The 19,150-nt window shown below is 54.1% G+C and overlaps 2 protein-coding genes and 1 long non-coding RNA gene across 3 annotated transcripts; 1 reads left to right on the top strand and 2 right to left on the bottom strand.

The window, feature by feature from the left end:
• Positions 1-1,249: 1,249 nt before the first annotated feature.
• LOC308577775 lies at positions 1,250-3,485 on the bottom strand. The gene is made up of 2 exons (XR_014003674.1): positions 3,380-3,485; positions 1,250-2,082 (listed from the first exon to the last, which is right to left on the bottom strand). It is a non-coding gene; the product is annotated as an uncharacterized lncRNA (long non-coding RNA).
• Positions 3,486-7,173: 3,688 nt separating this feature from the next.
• NDUFA11 (NADH:ubiquinone oxidoreductase subunit A11) lies at positions 7,174-14,624 on the bottom strand. The gene is made up of 4 exons (XM_081177485.1): positions 14,473-14,624; positions 12,739-12,831; positions 11,960-12,082; positions 7,174-8,082 (listed from the first exon to the last, which is right to left on the bottom strand). Exons 1-4 carry the CDS (start codon positions 14,552-14,554, stop codon positions 7,970-7,972), a joined length of 411 nt encoding a protein of 136 aa, XP_081033611.1. The 5' UTR covers positions 14,555-14,624; the 3' UTR covers positions 7,174-7,969.
• A 276-nt stretch (positions 14,625-14,900) lies between these two features.
• Positions 14,901-17,276, top strand: VMAC (vimentin type intermediate filament associated coiled-coil protein; the record flags this gene model as incomplete). Its single annotated transcript, XM_081177481.1, has 2 exons — positions 14,901-15,100; positions 15,991-17,276. 2 exons carry the CDS (start codon positions 14,901-14,903, stop codon positions 16,319-16,321), a joined length of 531 nt encoding a protein of 176 aa, XP_081033607.1. The 3' UTR covers positions 16,322-17,276.
• Between the last annotated feature and the right edge of the window lie 1,874 nt (positions 17,277-19,150).

Raw genomic sequence — 19,150 nt, 5'->3', positions numbered from 1 at the left:
AAATTGCAACGGAGAGGAAATTGCGACATGCCATACGGCGCAGAACAAATTGCAATGCCAGCATTGGATTGCAATGAAATTAAAGCGAAATGGAGATTTGGGGCAGAAAAGAACGGAGGTCGGGGGGGGGCGCTCCTTCCCTAGCAGCCGCTTTCTGCTTCCCGAGGCAGGGAATGCTTCCTTCCGGATTCGAGTTCCTGGAAAGGGGCTCTGGGGCTCAAACCCTGGCAAACTGTGGGCGCTGCTGTCTCCCTTCCAGGCGGCAAAGCGATTTGCGATGCTCAGGGCATCATGTGGGCATGCAAAGTCCCCCCCCCACCGTCCCCCCCCTATTTCTGTGCCCCCCATTTTCCCTGCATGGCTTACTGACAAATCCTTTCCGCACCAGACGGACAAGCTCTTTCGCTCTCTCTCCTTGCCAAAAATCTCTGGATGCAAAGAAGAGAAGGACCACCTCCGAACAAAGCAGGCGAGATCGGAAAGGGGGGGGGGCAGAGCGGCTGTGTGCCCACGCCTGGGGAGGGAACGGGGGGGGGGGAGATGCGGAGAGGGGCCCAATCCGGAGGAGAGAGTCTGTTGCCAAGGCCATCTCCCCGGAAATCTGGAGCGGAGATGAAGGCACAGCCCCCTAGACCCACACGTGGGGGGCTGAATCGGCCTGGGGGCGGGTTGCTTCCAAGCAGCCCCCTCCCCAATTCAAAGCCACAATCTGGCTTCTTCCGGAGGGGAAAACCAGGCATGCGGTGCTTTGCAAATTTCAGAAAGCTGGAGGCACGGATCGCTTAAAAAGAAAAGATGGCAACTTGCAAAAAAAAAAGGAATTTCAGTTTGCGAAAGGGGAAAATAACCTAATCAGAATTAATCCTTCCGCAGAGCTGAATCCGGTGGGTGGGCTATAGGGGAAATTTGTGTTTTATATTTATGTTTCTACTGTTCTGCATTGAATTGGAGGCCGCTATGGACGTAATCGAAAGGGAGACCTGGGTTCGGATCCTCAATTGTTAAGTCGCAAGCGTCCTACTCCACAGGGCTGTTGTGGGGATTAAATGAGGGAGAACCACAGGCAGATGGGCGGAGTAGAAATAATAAATTATTATTATTATTATTATTATTATTATTATTATTACTCATGCCGCCTCGAGCTCCTTGGAGAACGAAGGCCGGCGTGTCAATGCAAGGAATGAATAAAATGGATCCATCGTCCTGCCTCAGTTTTTTTGGGCATCTTTGCTCCGTTCCCAACAACCCGGGGCCTGCTCCCATTTTACAGGACTGTAAAAAGTCCAGGGAGGCTCCGAATTATCAGCCTGAGAGCCAGGAACCGAAGGAGCAGAGATGCCCCCGAGAGGCCTGGGCACGGGGCCCAAAGAGCGCCTCTGAGCACGTGGGGAGCGCCTGCGGGAAAAACGGACCTGGAATCTGGGAGCAGGATTTCCTCGCTCCTGCCAAACCCGTTTCGCCAGGAGGATTTGAAACCTTACACCCGCTGCTGCGGAGAAAAAATAAAAAGCGTTTCCAGATTAAATAAAAACGAAGGCATTCAGGAATGTACTCCCTCCTGCGTCAGGGAACGAGCCTCCATCTTTCCCTGTGCAGAAACCCTGCAAAAACCAGAATTTTGGAGCAAAAAGGGCCCCCAAAACAGCAGATCGGGACCGTTTGTTTTCTGTTCAAAGTCAAGAGCAAATGCCATTCTATTATTATACGCAGAGGCAGGGAAGGCGCTCTGAGTGCAGAAGGTCGGGCAGCTGCAAAAGGCTGCAGGCGCAGAGGGCTTATCCACTGGTGTTGCCGGCACTGACCGGCAGGGTGACAAGGGACGGGCGCAGCAACGCCAAACCGCTGGACCTTCTGCATGCAGAACCCCTGTTCTGGCGCTGGGCAAAGGTGGTGCTCTTAAAAGCCGAGTTTCTGGTCCTCAGCGCTGTGAAGAAGGGCATGGAGATCTGCTTTGCATCACCCGCACTGGCTGGCAGCAGCGGCTGTCCTACCTTGAAGGGGGAGGGCCTTCTGCACTCAGGCGCTTGACCGCTGAGCTCCGGTCTTTCCCAAGATGCCGGTCCTCATGAGTCTGAATACAAGCTGAAGGAATGGAAGAAGCTGCCTTGGACCATTGCTCTGCCTAGCTGAATACAGCCTGCACTGACTGGCAGCAGCACTCTTTCTAGGAGATCCCAGGTTTGGACCTGGGAAACCTTCCGCATGCCAAGCACCTGCCCTTCCCTGGTCCTCAATTTTATCAACAGGCGGCTCGTTTAAACGGAGCTGAAATCGGCCCAGCTAGCTCCATAAAGCCTGCACTGGCTGGCAGCCACTCTCCTGCTAGGAGGTCCCACCTAGCTCACCTCTGCCAGCACTGGCTGGCAGCAGCAGCTCTCCACAGTTTTGAGCAGGGAGTCTTTTCCCGGCCCTGCCTGGGGGCGGACCCCAAGACCTTCTGCATGCAGAGCACCCTCTCTGCTCTGCACATGACCCTCGCCTTTGCAAGGCAGAAGCTGCCAGTTGAGACTGGGCCCAGAAGGCGGGGTTTTTCCCTCCCCCAGTGAATCCTTCCTGGCGTCTTGGCCAGGGCAGCTCAGTCGGCGGAGCCTGAAACTCGTGATCCCAGGGTTGTGAGTTCGAGACCAAGATTGCCGGGGGTTGGACTGGATGACCCCCGGGGGTCCCTCCCCTTCTATGCTTCTACATCTGGAGCGCCGGGCAGATGTTCCTCGCTCTTTCTTCCCTGGAGAGGAAGAGACTTCCCCTATTTCGCTTTCATCATTTCGCCCCACGAGGGCCGGCTGCCCCCCTTTCAACGCTGGGGGGCTGGGGGGACCCCGGGACCCCCTGAGGTCGCCAGACCCCACAGACGTCCCACCCACCTGACTCCCCACAATGCCACCATCCAACCATGATTTTTAAGGGGCACCAGGGGCCCCCATCAATCTCTCCTGCTCCCCTTTCCCCTGACAATGACCCTGCGAGGAAGGCTTCATTTATATTTATTTATAATATTAAAGCTTATCGAGAAAAAGACAAAACAAAAATGCAAAATGCAAAACGAAAATACGAAAATACGAAATACAAATACAAAACGAAAATACAAAATATCTTTTTCCCTTTTCCTAAGCAAACCAAGCAATGCAAACACCAAAACGGGGCGAGAGCAACAGAGGAGGACACGGGAATTGGGGTGGGGAGCCTCGGCCCTCCGCCCACTAGGCAACCCTCTTGTTGGAGGGGCAATGGCGCCCCCTTTCCTCTCCAACCGCCCCCTCCTCAGTCCCACCTGGTGGGGGTTCCCCCTTCCTCCCCACCTAGACACGCGTCACGTGTGAAGGAGGCAGGGTGGCGCGCAGGCGGGTAGGGAAACGTGGCGAAGCTGCTGCTGCCCTACCTGGCCGGGCTGCTGCTCCTTCCCCGTCCGCACGTGCGCTGCTGCCCGCCCGCGCCTCCCTCTTCCTGGGCTGCTGCTGCTGCCTGCCCGGCGCGCGGAGGCGGAGGCGCGCCTCCCCGGAGCCCATTGGCCGCGCCGGGCGGGCGGGCGGGTCCGCGCCCAGGGCCGCCTCCCAGCAGGGCAGCCGCGGAGGAGGAGGAGGGCGCCCCGGGGCATACGCAGAGCGCGCCCGGCCCCGGCCCGCCAGAGGAAGGACAAGGGCGCCTCGGGGCATACGCAAAGCGTGCAGCTTCCCCCCTTGAAAGACAGGAAAGAAAGGGTGACTCTGGGCATACGCAGAGTGCACCCGGCCGAGCATACCAAAGGAAGGACAAGGGCGCCTCTGGGCATATGCAGAGCGTGCAGCTTTCCCCCTTGAAAGAAAGGAAAGGGTGTCTCTGGGCATATGCAGGGCCCCTGGCCCAAGCCTCCGAAATGAAGGACAAGGGTGCCTCTGGACATATGCAGAGTGCACCCGGCCCGAGCCTGCCAAAGGAAGGACAAGGCTGCCTCTGGGCATACACTGCCTGAGCATGCCAGCTGCCTTTCCTCTTGCAGGAAAAGGCCATACGCAGAGCGGGCAGCTCCCCCCGTGAAAGGAATGAAAGGGTGACTCTGGGCATACGCAGAGTGCACCCGGACCAAGCCTCCCAAATGAAGGACAAGGGCGCCTCGGGGCATATGCAGAGAGGGTGCTGCCGGAGCATGCCAGCTGCCTCTCCTCTTGCAGGAAAAGGGTGCCTCTGGGCATACGCAGAGTCCCAAAGGAAGGCCAAGGGTGCCTCTGGGCATATGTAGAGTGGGCCCTGCCCAAGCCTGCTAACCACCTCTCCCCTTGCAGCAATGGATGGACAAGGGCGCCTCTGGGCATACGCAGAGCGTGCCCCGCCCAAGCCTGCCAGCCGCCTCTCCCCTTGCAGGAAAGGGCCACTTCTGAGCACGCACAGAGTGCGGCCCGGGCCTGCAGTTTGCCTCTCCCCTTGCAGGGGGAGCCAGAGAAGCGGGAATCAGTTGCCCCCGAGGCTGCGCAACCCATTCGCACATGCGCTCTGTTCCTGTTTGGGGGCTCTCCATCTGGGGAGAGGAGAGGGCGCAGGTTCCTAAATGGAGCCTCCAGGGACAGAGCCAGTCTGCCTCAGAGCAGCAGCGGAAGAAGCCCTGATGCAGTTGCTCGAGAGGCAGGATCCGCACCCGGGGCCGGAAACAGATGCAGGATTGCGAAGCCCGCCCCGCCCCTCGCACCTGCTGCCTGGTAGGCAAAAGCTCTTCCTGCCTCCCGGGTAACAAAACCAGAATTTGTGGGCCTCCCGGGAAGCGGGAGGTTAGGAGATGCAGCTTGGGTAAACTGGGGAACTCCCTGCCACAAGACCCGCCTTGGCCAAGCACAGATCCCGGCATCCAATCATCTTGGATTCATGTCGGTTTTCCTCCTGAGCCTTCCAGCTCAATAATAATAATAATAATAATAATAATAATAATAATAATAATAATAATAATTGGCCCCAATACATGAGGAGTCGGGGGCCCTATCAAATCGCCCCTTTTCAAAGCGGATTAAGGGCATTACACACATTTATTAATTATATCTATTAATTATAATAATCGATTAGAATCACAGAACTGCTGAGTTGGAAGGGACCCTGAGGGTCATCCATCCCAACCCCAATCTTTTTGCCCAAATACAGGATTCGAACTCGTGATCCCAAAATACGAGTAGATTTAAAGATCTGCTTTCCAAGGGGCAGGTTTGGACCCCCAAAAGCTTCCGATCTGGCCCTCCGGGCTCTCTCATCGGCCTGGGAGCTTCCTTCCCTGCCCTCGAACTCGGCTCTACCTTCGTCCGCCAAACAAGGACAGGAGGCTCTTGAGGTCCGCGTCCCGTTTTGGGGGGGTCCGGATCCTGGGTTCGAGGGGGGACCCCTGGGGGCCCGATCCTGCCGGATTTCTGATCCAGGCCGGCAGCTCAAAGTCGCCGTGACTTCTAGGCCGCGTCTCCCCGGAGATGCCGACCCGGGAACGTCACACGCCCTGAATAAAGCGGGGAGGCCCAAAAATAGAGACGAGAGGAGGCCGGGCGCCTGATTTGCCGGGCAGAAAAGGGGGCACCTCCTCTGGCGCCCCGGCCCTCCGGGATTCACGTGCCCTGGCCGTGGGGCAGCCCCGTTCCTGGTGCCAAGAGGGGGGGGGGCAGAAGTGTGTCACCGAATCCGCACCCGGTGCCTCCGAGGGGCTATTAAAAGATTTAATTGGCGCAGGGCAAGGCGGGCATCTAGGGCAGAGGCGGGCGGGGGCCGCATTCCCCTCCAGCCCCGATCGTCTGGGGTGGGGGAGCCCTTTTTAGCCTGGGGGGCGCATGCCAGGGGTAGGATTTTCCCCACGGGCAGCGGGGTGCAGTGAGCGGAGCATGGGGGGCAAAGGCCTGGGAGGGGGGTGACCCTGTTGCAAAGTGGGCTGGGGGTCCGCAGCCACCTCTCTACCTCGCAAGGACCATATTTTCCCCTCTTTTGAGCCCAAAATGAAGAAATACACATACATTATATTTATATCGCAAGTCTTTTCCTGTGTATGACGGCCCCTATTTTTTTGAGCCCAAAATTAAGAAATAAACACTATACATAAAATAATTATATATGAAATAATTATACATAAAATAAAAATTATATTTCTAAAAATAATCGCAATAGTCCAAGATGTTTTAAACTTAAAAAAGGGGGGGGGGGATATATCTTCTACACAGAAAAATGCAGTCTGTAGGTAGATTTGCACCCAGCTTCTCCATCCTCCAGCCAGGGGGGGAAGAGGCACAGTTGGGGTTCAAGGATGGTGTGGGGAGACAGAGAGGCTTTGGGGGGTGTTTGCGCCCCATCCGGGGTCTGCGCTCCCCAAATAGTGGAACAGAGCCTCCTGGGGCAGGAGCAGTCTACCCCTTTCGAAGAAAACCACCAAGGGGAAGGTGGTTAGAGCCCCCCAGGAGGTTGAACCCCTTTCCAGGTAGGGCTGAAAATCCCCCCCCCCAATCTGAAACCCTGGAGAGCAGCTGCTGCCGGTCAGTGTGGGGCTGCAGTTCTGAGATCGGCGCTCCCGCAAGCCTGGCAGCTCTCTCTTCAAACCGCCCTCCATAAACGGGAGAGTTTTTCAAACTGCTGGTCTAAAAGAAGCCAGACCCTTGGTCCTTGTAGCTCCATATTGCCCACACAGGCCGGCAGCAGCGCCTTAGGGTTCGAGGTCTTTCCCCCGAGCTCTGCCCAGGTCAAACTTCTTCTACGGCAGAGCTGTGGGTCTTCTTTGAAACAGAAGTGGTTTGACCCGGGCAGAACACGGGGAAAAGACCTCGAACCCCGAAGAGATGCTGCCGGCCCGTGTGGGCAATATGGAGCTACAAGGACCAAGGACCTGGATTTTGAATAAATGCGCTGCTCCTGTTTTGAATCTTACCCAGCTATTTCCCCTCTCTTTTATAATGTTTTATTCAATTTCCACAAAAAATTCCATAGTAATTTATACTTTTGTTTTATCAACTTCCCATCCAGTTTTCCATGGTTGTTGCTGTTTGTAAATATACTACCTGATTGCAGCAGCCTCTCTGCCGTGTCATTTCCCCACATACAGGGGGTCACACAATCTGAACGATGCTCTTGACAGGGGGGAAGTAGTATTAATAATAATAATAATAATAATAATAATAATAATAATAATAACCCCACCCATATGGGACCGTGAAGCTGTAGGCCTGTGGACATTTGGAACATCCTCTGTTTTAATAGATTTTCAAGGATAAAATAACCAATAGATTTAAATCGGATCCGCGGTGGAAATATCTACAATATAAGGAACCGCAGGAAGGGGGAGAGGGGGGGACATGAAGTTTCGGTAGTGCTGTTTTTGTGGGGTGACACATACCCCTAAACATTGTGTGAATCATTTGTACTTTGTACTTTTGTCCATTTACTCTATTTATTTTTCCCATTTACTGGTGATTCTCTCGGGTCAAAATGAGAGTACCTCTAAACATTTTTTTAAGGGGAAAAAAGCAAGGAGTTTCGGTATTCCAAATTGGCCGCGCAAATTTATATTGTTATGATTTTGTAAAATGGCTATTTGGACTCATTAAGGAATGCAGTATAATATTAGATCATCACGCCCCGAACTTCAGAGCACAGGAAGACACCCAAAGATATATAATTTGGCTTTTTAAAATTGTGTCATAATTTGGAATGTTTTAATGTGGTTTTTGTTGGATTGCTAAAATGGGAAACTTAATAGTATTAAAAATAAAAAATTCTGTAAGATGAGAAAATGGGAAAAAACAACAACCCAATGTGTTTTAAGACACATTTTAAGAGTTTTAGGGTCTGTCTGTATAGGAAGCCACAAAGAGGAATTTTGCAGGGACCGCAAAGGGTCAACGCTTTTATTTGCAGGGCCCGATTCCCCCGGGACGACTGGCTCCGGGATTTCGGGGGTTTCCCGCTAAGTCCTTGTCCACGCCCCGGGACGTGGTGGGTGGCGATCGCGCGCCTCGCTCGGAGGACGGAGAGGGCGGCTCCGGGTTCAGAGTTCGGGAGGCCCCAGCCAGCGCCAGCCTTCCTTCTTGCCGATTTTGGCCAGGAAGGCGGCCGAGCCGAGGCCCACGCAGGCCGCAGTGCCGGTGGCGAAGCTGTGGGCTGGAGAGGAGAGAGAGGAGAGGTGAGAGGACTCTGAATTCGGGGGGAAAGGGAGAAATGTTCAATGCAATCAAACTCGGCCCGCCAGCTGTCTTGGGACTACAACTCTCATCATGCCTAGCTAACAGGACCAGTGGCCAGGGATGGTGGGAACTGTATTTTGGGACTACAACTCCCATCATCCCTAGCTAAGAGGACCAGGGGTCAGGGATGATGGGAATTGTAGTCCCAAAACAGCTGGAGGGCCGAGTTTGGCCATGCCTGCAAGGTTAAGCTTTGCATACAGATATTTACATTAGTAGAACTCTTAAAAGTCACTTGTAACAAGACAAAGAAGGTTCAAAACTGGATCATTAAGAAGATAGGGTTTAAAGACATGCAGAAACATGCACTAAAGAGTGGAACCAAGAGGGAGAGCGGAGGGAAGTCAAGCAAAGTGATGGCTTAAAAATTTGTTTATGAGGTTTCCTTTTTTTCATGTAGTGTTGTTATTTTGTTGCTATGTTATTTTTGGAAATGAATAAAATGTTATCTCCAAAAAGAGAGAGAGAGAGAGAGAGAGAAGGCCCGTTGTCCCGCAGAGCGTGGTCAGACTGTGGAACTCTCTGCCACTGGGAGGGCCAAAAAACTCGGATGCCTTGGAAAGAGGATTAGAGAAGAAAGGGGCATGGAAAAGGAATTGCAGGCTGGCGCCTTGGCAAGGCACCTTCAGCTAACCAGGCCTTGGGTTGACAGACATCCGATGGCCTTTTAAAATGTGCGGTGGGATTATTGGGTCGCCTTTGCTTTTATTTTTATCATTTATTTTGCGTTCTTATACAGTCAAACTTATACAGTCGAACACAATCTGTTCTAGAAGACCGTTTTGACTTCCGAAATGTTCGGCAACCGAGGCGCAGCTTCCGATCGGTTGCCAGAGCTTCTTGCATTGATGTTCAGGTTCCGAAAAAGAGAGCATTTACTTCTGGGTTTTCAAAATTCGGGAGCCAAAACGTTAGAGAACTAAGCTGTCTGAAAACCAAGGTTTCGCTGCATTGCTATTTTCATAGGGCAGCATGCACATCTAAATTAATAATAATAATAATAATCATCATCATCATCATCATCATCATCGTCATCATCATCATCATCTAGCAGTTCCCCAAATATACAGAGCCCTTCTGCAACAGAATATGGGGTCAAAGTGTATTTGGGGAAACAGACTTGGAAATGGAGCAGGAATCCTGGGAGATTCCAATTTTTTCGGAACAAGCATTTAATCAGAGAAGTGCAATTACAGTCTCCAGAATCTGCGTTTCAATGGGAATCGGGGCTTGGAGGAGAAACCGTTCAGGGGATTTCTCTTTGCGGCAATTACCGTATTTTTCGCTCCATAGGACGCACTTTTTCCCCTCCAAAAATGAAGGGGAAATGTGTGTGCGTCCTATGGAGCGAATGCAGGATCCTCGGCTTCACCACGAGGCGCCTGACCTGGAAGCCGGAGGAGGAACAGAAGGGACTCCTTCTGTTCCTTCTCCAGCTTCGCTGAAGGGCGCCACGCCTTCTCCCTCTCTGCGCAGAGAGAGAGAGAAGGCGCAGCGCCCCTTGAGCAATGAGCCTATCAAGCGAAGCCCAAGGAGGAACAGAAGGGTCTCCTTCTATTCCTTCTCCAGCTTCGCTGAAGGGTGCTGTGCCTTCTCCCTCTCTGCGCAGCACCTTTCCTGTGAAGGAGGGGCGCTGCACAGAGAGGGAGAAGGCGCAGAGCCCCTTGAGCGGCGCGCCTGCCATGCGAAGCCGGAGGAGGAACAGAAGGGACTCCTTCTGTTCCTCCTCCCGCTTCGCAGCGACGCGCCTGTCCAGCAAAGCCCGAGGAGGAACAGAAGGGTCTCCTTCTATTCCTTCTCCAGCTTCGCTGATGGGCGCTGCGCCTTCTCCCTCTCTGCACAGCGCCTCTCCTGTGAAGGAGAGGCGCTGAGCAGAGAGAGAGAGAGAGAAGGCGCAGCGCCCTTGAGCGGCGCGCCTGTCATGCGAAGCCGGAGGAGGAACAGAAGGGTCTCCTTCTATTCCTTCTCCAGCTTCACTGAAGGGTGCTACGCCTTCTCCCTCTCTGTGCAGCGCCTCTCCTGTGAAGGAGAGGTGCTGCGCAGAGAGGGAGAAGGTGCAGCGCCCCTTGAGCGGCACGCCTGTCCAGCGAAGCCCGAGGAGGAACAGAAGGGTCTCCTTCTGTTCCTCCTCCCGCTTCGCAGTGACGCGCCTTTCCAGCGAAGCCGGAGGAGGAACAGAAGGGTCTCCTTCTGTTCCTTCTCCAGCTTCGCTGAAGGGCGCTGTGCCTTCTCCCTCTCTGCGCAGCGCCTCTCCTTCACAGGAGAGGCGCTGCGCAGAGAGGGAGAGAGAGAGAGAGAGAGAGAGAGAGAGAGAGAGAGAGAAGGCACAGCGCCCCTTCAGCGACGCGCCTGTTATGCGAAGCCGGAGGAGGAACAGAAGGGTCTCCTTCTGTTCCTTCTCCAGCTTCGCTGATGGGCGCTGCGCCTTCTCCCTCTCTGCGCAGCGCCTCTCCTGTGAAGGAGAGGCGCTGAGCAGAGAGAGAGAGAGAGAAGGCGCAGCGCCCTTCAGCCGCGCGCCTGTCATGCGAAGCCGGAGGGGATACAGAAGGGTCTCCTGTTCCTTCTCCCGCTTCGCAGCGACGCGCCTTTCCAGCGAAGCCGGAGGAGGAATAGAAGGGTCTCCTTCTGTTCCTTCTCCAGCTTCGCTGAAGGGCGCTGTGCCTTCTCCCTCTCTGCGCAGCGCCTCTCCTGTGAAGTAGAGGCGCTTGCCAGAGAGAGAGAGAAGGCGCAGCGCCCCTTGAGCAACGCGCCTATCAAGCGAAGCCGGAGGAGGAACAGAAGGATCTTCTTCTGTTCCTTCTCCAGCTTCGCTGAAGGGCGCTGCGCCTTCTCCCTCTCTGCGCAGAGAGAGAAGGCGCAGCGCCCCTTCAGCGACGCGCCTGTCCTGGCTTCTGCTTTAGCCCTGCGCAGCCTCTTCGGGCAGGGGGAACCTTCATCCCGCTGCCCTGAAGAGGCTTGGCGCGGTTATCCCAGAAGCCAGAACAGCCACAAGGTATCCCAGAAGCCAGATCCCTCTTGCTGTTCTGGCTTCTGGGGTTCAGAATAAGTTTTTCTTGTTTTCCGCCTCCCAAAACTAGGTGCGCCCTATGGTCCGGTGCGCCCTATGGAGCGAAAAATACGGTAATGGGGTTTCTGGTGCATTTTTGCCCTGTGGAACGCCCTCCCGCCAGATGTCAAAGAAATAAACAGCCATCTGACCACCCCAAGGGCCTTCTGGTGCACCTTCAGTGTGAGAAGCGAGGTTGCAGGGAACCAGGCAGAGGGCCTTCTCGGTGGTGGCACCTGCCCTGTGGAACGCCCTCCCGTCAGATGTCAAGGAAATAAACAACCATCTGACTTTTAGAGGACATCTGAAGGCAGCCCCGTTTAGGGAAGCTTTGAACATTTGCTGAATTATTGTGTTTTAATATTTTGCTGGAAGCCGTCCAGAGTGGCTGGGGAAACCCAGCCAGATGGGCAGGGTATAAATAATAAATTATTATTATTATTATTATTATTATTATTATTATTATTATTACTGCTACTGTGGAAAAACTGAGCCAGCAATTGAGGCCGGCGAGAGGAGCGCACAGCACAGAGAGAAACCTGCAGGAGAACGGAACGGTTTCCTTTCGTTCCCAAATTCCCCAAAGACCAGTTCCCATTTATTTATTTGGGGGGGGGATCCCTTCCTTGCATGGACGGGAACACCGGTGTGCTTTGGGGAGGTCTCTGGGGAAATTGCAAGAACGAAAAGGGAAGCATGGCATCATCCCAAATTGGCCAAATTTGCATCGGGACGGCAGGTGACCGACCTCTGGCTCCCCAGATGGCGCCTGAGGCGCAGCCTCCGATGAAATAGTTTTTGGGGTCCTCTGGGTTGTCCCGGAGCTGGGCGCTGAGGCAAGTGGTGACCCCGAATACGGCCCCCAAGGTGGCTGCAGAGACAAAAGAAAACAGGCGGAGGGGAGGGAAGAGAAGAAATCGAGAGAATACAGCAGCACTTCATCTGGTTAGAGCCTCTTGGGAGAGCTGCTGCTGCCAGCCCGTGTAGGCAATACTGAACTAAGCAGACTCTATAAGGCAGCCCTAATATTCCTACAGCAGTGCTGCCCCCCCCCCCCAGCAAAGTTCAGATTTCGCTCCCGGAGTTTGAGAGCTGCTCCATTCGACCTTGCCCTGGTTTGATCGCGAAGGAAGTTTGAATTAATTACAGAACAGCCAGCTATAAGTAGAACTGTATTTGCGGCGGTGGGGGACAAATAATAAAATGATTATCGCCAGTCCTATTTTTCTTTTTAAAAAATTGCCCTATTCATATTGAAATACTGCCCCTCAATGAGGCCAAAGTTAGATTCACAAAATGTTTGGGGTCTGCGTACCCCTGCACCTCCCACCCCCCAAAAACACCGATGATGATGATGATGATTATTATTATTATTATTATTATTATTATTATTATTTAGATTTAATGCTAACTACATCCTTATATAGAGGCTCCCTTATCTACATGAATAAGCACAGCTTCTCATTCTCCTCTCCCAAATATCAAGTGGGCTGGACTGCTGCCGACCAGAGTCCGCGCAGGACTTACCCATGGTGACGGTTCCGGTGGTCGCCCTCTGAAAAGCCCCCAGGGCCGTTTCGGACGGGAAGAGGGTGAGGCGGTAAGCAGAGCCCACCAGACCTTCAGGAAAACAGGAAAATTGGGCATTTTTACGTTCTTTATTATTCTTCTAAAACATGGATAGGCAAACTAAGGCCCGGGGGCCGGATCTGGCCCAATCGCCTTCTCAATCTGGCCCTCGGACGGTCAGGGAAGCAGCGTGTTTTTACATGAGTGGAATGTGTCCTTTTCTTTCAAATGCATCTCTGGGTTATTTGTGGGGCATCGGAATTCATTTATTTCCCCCAAAATATATTCCGGCCCCCTGGCTGAAAAGGTTTGCTGACCCCTGGTCTAAAACCCCAAGCCAGAAATATAATATACCTTGTTTGTCTTTCTTATTGTTAATCTTTTCTTTTTTTTACTATGTTTATCTCCTGAAAATAATAAATCTTATTTGAAGAGAAATATAATGTACCTTCAGCTGCTTTTAAAAAACTGGTCCTCCCTTAAATTCTAACGGGAAAAATGGATTTTATGGGCCACCCGTCCTTCTTTCAAGACCCCAAAGAACTGCACCTCCCTTTTATTTTCTTGGGTTAGTCTGACTGAATTATTATTATTATATAATATATTATATTATTATATTATAATATATAGATTATAATTTTTATTATTATTATTATTAAGAACGTATTTTTTTGTTGAAGATTTATTGGTTTGCAAAAGTATGTGCAATGTCTCTTTTTTCCAAGTTACATTTTCTGCACTTCCCACCCCTGACAAATTATAGGGGGACCCACAAGCTTCCTCAAGCCTGGAGTCAACCTCAGATGAATTCCTATGGCGGGATGTGTGCACACGGACCCTTGTGAACGAAATGAATCTGGAGTCACTCTGAATTGACCCCGGAGCCAGAATGCGGCTAGTCCAGAGCCAGCCAGCGGGACCTCGATGGCTGCAAAGAGGACTAATCTGCAGCCTGTGTTAACGCAGCTCATGCGTTACTATTATCACATTTAATTACTTCCAAGTTTATACGCCCTTTAAACTGACCCTGGATTCTGTTTAAGTTTATATATGCCCTTCAAATTGGCCCTGGACAAGGACTGCGCCCAAAGGCAAGCAGGGGCTCTCATCCCGCGCCAAAACGGCAGAATCCAGAGTCACTCCGAATTGACCCAAGGATTTGTCCTGGGGGGGGTGCCCTTCCTCACCCCCCCCCCCGATGCATCGCACAGCATGAACAGAGCCTCTCGTCCCTCTCAGGGCAAAACCTGGTCCCCACCCCCCAACACGCTTCGGTTGGTGTGAACGGGGCTAATCTGGAGTCACTCCGAATTGACCCAAGGATTTGTGCTCTCTCTCTCTGTGTGTGGGGGGGTCCTTCACCACATTGCCCCGAATGCATTGCCCAACGTGAACAGAGCCTCTCGTCTGACTCAGGGCCAAAGCTGACCCAACCCCCCGCTCCCATTGGCGCGAACGGGGCTAACCCGGAGTCACTCCGAATTGACACCCCTCCCCCTTCATGCGTGCGCTTCGCGGGGTTCTCTCTCTCCCCCTTCATGCGCCGCAAAGCGTGGTCGAGGGGCCCAACTCGCTCCGGTGCGTGTGAACGCGGCTAATCCGGAGTGACTCCGGAGTCGCTCGGGGAGGGGGGCGAGCGGCTCCCCGCCCTCCGTCGCCTCCCCCCGTCCGCCCGAGCCGCCGCCTCCTCACCGAGAATGGCCCCGAGCCGCGTCGTGAGCCAAGTTTTCCGGCCGCAGTCGGTGCCCTCAGGGATGTCCCAGTAGTCAGCCATCTTGGCGGCGGCCGCTCTCGCGAGACTCCGGCGGGTTCCCTTCTCGCGGCGGGGCGGGACCAATGGCTGCTGCGGGAAGCGGGATTGATGCAGGGGCCGGCTTCCGCCCTTCTGATTGGCCCGTCGCGCCGCGGGTTCCTCCCCCTCGGAGGCAGGCCATTGGCTGCGCCTCAGAGCGGCTCCCTCGCTTCCGCCCTCCAGCCCAGGACGTGGCTTCTTCTCCATTGGCCGGGCCTGGGTGGGTGGGCGGGGCGTGCGGCGGCGGCGTGGCCCCTGACTGGCTCCCCGAGTCCGGGGGCGAGGCGCCATTGGCCGAGGGCGGGGCGGGGGGGCGGGTCTGGGGGCGATGGCGTCCTCCTCTCCGCCGACGCCGGTGCAGATCCGGGAGGCGAACGCGCACCTGGCGGCGCTGCACGGGCGCGTGGCCGAGCTGGAGGCGCGCCTGGCCGCCGCCGAGGAGACCGTGCGGGGCCAGGCCGGCAGCCTCATCCGGAAGGACGCCGAGACCCGCAGGGCCCTGGAGGAGGTCGGGCGCCAGAAGGGAAGGTAGGACCACGAGGACTAGCGCCTTGCGGGGTAAAAGACCAGAGTTGAAGGACCATGAGGACTAGCACCTTGAGAAGTCAAGGAGAAGGGCAGGGAGATGGATCATGAAGACTAGTGCCTTGGGGAGTAAAGAAGCCAAGGGTCAGGGCTGTGAGGACTAGCGCCTTGCGGGGTAAAAGACCAGAGTTGAAGGACCATGAGGACTAGAGCCTTGGGCAGAGGAGGAAAGGGGAAGGAGCAGGGAGATGGAGCTTGAGAACTAGCGCCTGGCAGGTAAAGGACCGGAGTGGAAGGGCCGTGAGGACTAGCGCCTTGCACAGAGGAGGGGGAAAGGAGAATGGTAGGGAGATGGATCATGAGGACCAGTGCGCCTTGGGGAGAAAAAGAGCAGAGTTGAAGGGCCATGAGGACTAGCACCTTGGGCAGAGGAGGAGGAAATGGGATGGGCAGGGAGATGGACCTGGAGGACTAGTGCCTTGGGAAGTAAAGAAGCCAAGGGTCAGGGCCATGAGGACTAGCGCCTTGGCAGGGAGATGGACCTGGAGGACTAGTGCTTTGGGTGGAGAAGAAGAAAAGGCGAAGGAGCAGGGCGATGGATCATGAGGACTAGCGCCTTGGGGAGTAAAGGAGCCAAGCTGAAGGGCCGTTAGGACTCGTGCCTTTCGCAGAGGAGGAGGGAAGGAGCGTTCCTTCCTTTCTCTTCTCCCTCCCCACAAAAAGGGGGGGGGCTGTCAGAAGGCTCCCCTTTGGGAAACACTTGCCCCCTTTTTCAAGAGAGAGGCAGGGTGGGAAGAAAGAGGACCGGCGGCCTAAGACAAAACATTGAGGACCAGCGCCTTAATCCCCGCACCGCCCAACCTGACTGCCGCTTTCCCTCCTCCTTTCTCAAGGGAAATCGCCGCCCTGGAGGAGCAGCTCCGCTCGTCGGAAGAGCGCGTGCAGGAGCTCCTGGGCCTCATCCGGGAGAAGGACGGCCTGATCCTGCGCCTCCGCCACCGCAGCCGCCTGCTGGGCGAGATCTGCCGCTGCCGGCCCGTGCTGGAGACCCTCCTGGCCCAGATGTCCGAAGGGGAGAGGCTGGGGCCCGACAGCGGAGAAGACTCCCCGGACTCCGGCGGCCTCTTGCCGGACTCCAACTGCGTCCCGGACGGCGCCAGGGACTTCTCCCTGGGCAGCGACCCCCAGGATTCGGACATGGCGCTTTTTGGGACGACGGTCTGAGCGCGGGTGCGAGTCGCTGTTGGGGGTCCGGAGTTGGCGGCGGCGGCCCCTGGTGAAGGCAGACATTTTGGAATTATTTGCCCCCTCCTGGCATCACCGGTTCGCCCTCAGGACAATTTGCTTGGGGACTAGTGACTTGACTTCTCTCTTTGACGGCAGCTGAATGAGCGTTCCTGGAAAGCGGGGGGTTCGGGGAAGCCTGCAGGATCAGGCCAAACAGGGGACCCATCTTGCTGCCTGTTCTCACAGGATGCCGGCCGGTTGGGAAGCCCGGATCCGAGTGCGAATGCTGGCGATTAAGAAGCGTCGCTGCCTCTGGCCCCAGAAGCAGAGCAGAGTCGTTTCCTGGCTTAGGAGCCATATAGATAGCCCTCTTCTCCCCTTCCAGGGATTTGCCCTGTCCTCTGTTTGAAGCCATCCAGACTGCGGGGTCTCTCCTGTGGCAGCGAGTTCCGCAGGTTAACCGGGTCGTTTTGTGTATTTCTCAGCAGCCGCGACTCACGAGGGGGAGAGCGCAATAATTCTGGGGTGCTCTGGATGGAGATAGGGGGACGGGGGGGTGTGATGCCGATTCTGGACCACCAGCACCAAATATTTTAAAGGGAAGGTCTCCTGTGGGACTGACTGTGACTTCCCCTCTCTGCGTTAACTCGTCTGGAGGAATCTTGCCGTTCTGCGGGTCGGAAGGGAGCCCCGTGTGGGGTCATCTAGTCCAACCCCCTGCGGCACAGAGATCTTTCGCTCGAACTCGCAACCCCGAGAGTCTCATGAGCTATTCCGACCCAGAAATACAGGAATTAGATCTCGCTGTGCACCAATTTTCCTGGACTGGGTGGGGGGCCGTTACAGTCCCTGCGGCAGCTCTCCCCCCCCCCTCTACCTCAGATAAATGCAGGGAGCAAGCCCCAGCAAGGGGGTCAGAACACCTGCCTGGCATGCAGAAGGAGCCCAGGGTGCCTGGAGAAAGCTAGTTTCTTAGCCTTCATTGGGAACCATGAGGTCTGGAAGCTTGCTTTTAGTTTTAAAAAGAGGGTGCTGGGAGCGCGTGCCCTGCATGCAGAACGTCCCAGGCTCAGCCCCTTCCAACTGGAGGCAAGGCCATTTTACATGTCCCGATTTGAACCAGCGAGACCATGAGATCTGGAAACTTGTTTTTCAATCAGTGCAGCATTCTAGATTCCTATTCACATTAATGGGAGATAATGTTCCTTTTTCCCCAACGACGTGTCTTAACAGGAAATAAGGGCTTTCAATCGGCCCTTCGGTTCCGAACAATGAGGACTAGCCTCCTGCTTCGTTTTTTTAAGGACCTCAAGGGCTCCCGGCGTTCTGCTGCCGGTCCGTGCTGGTAATACTGACTTGGATGGTAGCGGATTCTCTTCCCTTGGCCACCTTTCAGGGATTCTTTCACTTCCATTCCTGCAGTGCCCAGGGGGTTGGGCTAGATGACCACTGGTTGCCCCTTCCAACTTCCTTTTATGCCTCCATTTCTGTTTTTTTTTTGTACCCATTTCCTTGACTTACCCATCAATCCACAGCTTGAGAGACAGACTGTGTTCTTAAGGAATTATGAGCGCAGAATCAGTCTCACTTCTGCTCCACGACTGTTACCATACTCACGGGTCAACCTTGCTCCTGGCTTCACCTTCAAGTGCCTATAACGGGGGGATTTTGTTACACCGGAAACCTCTATTTAAAACCGTTCCTCCTCCACTGGAGCCAATAATAAACCTATTTTGCTATACTCGGAATCTGTGTGCTTTGTGAGTCTTTGTTCCTAGCCAAATCAGTCTCGTTTTCAGGTGCGAAGTGGAGTTTTTTCCTCAAGCAAAAAGCACCCAGCTCTTTGGGGGTGTCTGTGCCACTGGTCAACGGGGGGGGGGGGGGCTTCTTTTGCCACAGTCCCCGAGTGCTGCCCCCAAATCGAAGGTCTGGAAAGCAAGCCAGAGGAATGGTTGAAGGAGCTGGGAGGAGATAGGACAGCCATCTTCAAATATATCACATAACACCTTTGGGAAAGGCTGTTCTCCAATTGTAATGCTTGCAGGCCAGTGTTTCCTAGTTGTCGGTGCTTATACTCCATTTTTAAAGATTTGCCTTAAGAGTCTTTGAACCTCTTTTGTTGACCACCAGCATTATGCTTTCCATTTTAAAGTTCGGAATAGAGGAGTTGCTTTGGAAGACGATCATCAGGCATCCGCACAACATGACCAGTCCAACGAAGTTGATGTTGAAGAATCATCGCTTTGACACTGGAGATCTTTGCTTCTTCCAGTACACGGGTATTAGTTCACCTGTCTTCCCAAGTGATGTGTAAATTTTTCTGGAGACGCTGTCGATGGAATCTTTCGAGGAGTTGGAGATGTCCTTTGTAAGTGGTCCATGTTTCACAAGCGTACAGTAAGGTTGGTAGTACAATAGCTTTGCAAACAAGCATTTTGGTTTCCCTGCGAATGTCCTGGTCCTCAAACACTCTGCGCTTCAATCAGGAGAAAACCGCTCTCACAGAACTCAGGCAGTGCTGGATTTTGGCATCAATGTCGGCCCTTGTAGAAAGATAACTGCCCAGGTAGGAGAAGTGACCAACACTTTCCAACGTTACACCACTGAGTTGAATGCCCCCCTAGGGGTCATGTAGATCAACCCCCTCAATGCATGGGACTCAAGGTGCCCACCTTGAAATTGCACGTCGCCCCTTCTGTGCCACCCCACAAATTACTATTTTTCCCTGGCCCTGGAAGAGCCACCAGGATCCTTGAGGGCTTCCAATATGATGTGGCACACTGTCATTTTACTTTATTTTTTTACGTGGCAGGCTGGACTCCCTTG

This window comes from Podarcis bocagei (genome assembly GCF_964188305.1).
Source record: "Podarcis bocagei genome assembly, chromosome: 18".
In the NCBI taxonomy this organism is placed as follows: Eukaryota; Metazoa; Chordata; class Lepidosauria; order Squamata; family Lacertidae; genus Podarcis; species Podarcis bocagei.
The sequence above is the reverse complement of the archived record's forward strand: the minus strand, read 5'-3'. Positions and strand labels throughout refer to the sequence as shown.

Bases quoted from the DNA above. Each gene is read 5' to 3' on its own strand.
- NDUFA11 (XM_081177485.1), bottom strand. From the start codon at position 14,554: ATGGCTGACTACTGGGACATCCCTGAGGGCACCGACTGCGGCCGGAAA. The intron at 12,832-14,472 runs GTGAGGAGGCGG...GTTTTCCTGAAG, and splicing joins GCGGCTCGGGGCCATTCTCG to GTCTGGTGGGCTCTGCTTAC. The intron at 12,083-12,738 runs GTAAGTCCTGCG...TTGTCTCTGCAG, and splicing joins CACCGGAACCGTCACCATGG to CCACCTTGGGGGCCGTATTC.